Raw genomic sequence first — 786 nt, forward strand, 5'->3', positions numbered from 1 at the left:
TGCAAAATAAAACAGGAAACACACTGAGCCGCAGACTAAGACACACAGCTTGACACTGGGTTCGTTGAAGAAACAGACATGGATTCACATGACATAGAGGGGAGAAGAGGAATGAAACACAAGGAGGGGAAGCATGGTAACAAAAGAGGGAGACAGAAAGATAGGACACGACTAGGAGCTGAAGGGCAAAGAAGACACACAGATAGAGAGGGAGCGAAGGACACATAGATGAAGACAAAGGCACAAAGGTAACCTAATAAACAAAAGCACATAAACTAGAAATTCGCAAACATACTCAGCAACGTAAAATGTAATACTAAATTGTATAAAACTAAATCATTAAATCATGTGAGCCAAAGAGCCAGAACCATATGAACAACATTTGAATTTGACCACAGAATGGTTCAGTTCATTCATACTAAATCAGCCTTTGAGCTCATTCCTGAAAACTAGAAACATAAACATTGATGCCGTCTCTGTGGAAATGTTTCTGTGTTGATTTTAGCCCCTTTTTGATTTCTGACTTGTGGTTTGTGAGGATAAAGGTCCATGGCACTGGTTTTATCAACTTGTAAAACAAAATTGAAATCTAAAATGTACATTTTCAAAACTAACTGGTTGAAGTCACTGGTTCTCATGTAATGATGTCCAGCTTGTCCTTCCTGCTCTCATTCTCCTCGTTTCTAGTTGTATGTTGGGCTCTCCAGGATGCCTTTCTGACCTTGTCCCAAAAAGTCTTACTGAAGAAAAAGTAAACAAGAGGGTCGAGGCAGATGTTAAAAACTG

At 39.3% G+C, this 786-nt stretch overlaps 1 protein-coding gene across 1 annotated transcript in view; it reads right to left on the reverse strand.

Moving 5' to 3' along the window:
• Window positions 1–634: 634 nt before the first annotated feature.
• The window catches only part of LOC102792348 (P2Y purinoceptor 14-like), a 1,293-nt gene continuing 1,141 nt past the window's right edge, over window positions 635–786 (reverse strand). Inside the window, exon 3 of the mRNA XM_035916042.2 lies at window positions 635–786. This exon is cut by the window's right edge and continues 491 nt beyond it. Coding sequence (XP_035771935.2) covers window positions 635–786 — 152 coding nt within the window.

Source organism: Neolamprologus brichardi, chromosome 3, assembly GCF_056152115.1.
Source record: "Neolamprologus brichardi isolate AB-2024 chromosome 3, ASM5615211v1, whole genome shotgun sequence".
In the NCBI taxonomy this organism is placed as follows: domain Eukaryota; kingdom Metazoa; phylum Chordata; class Actinopteri; order Cichliformes; family Cichlidae; genus Neolamprologus; species Neolamprologus brichardi.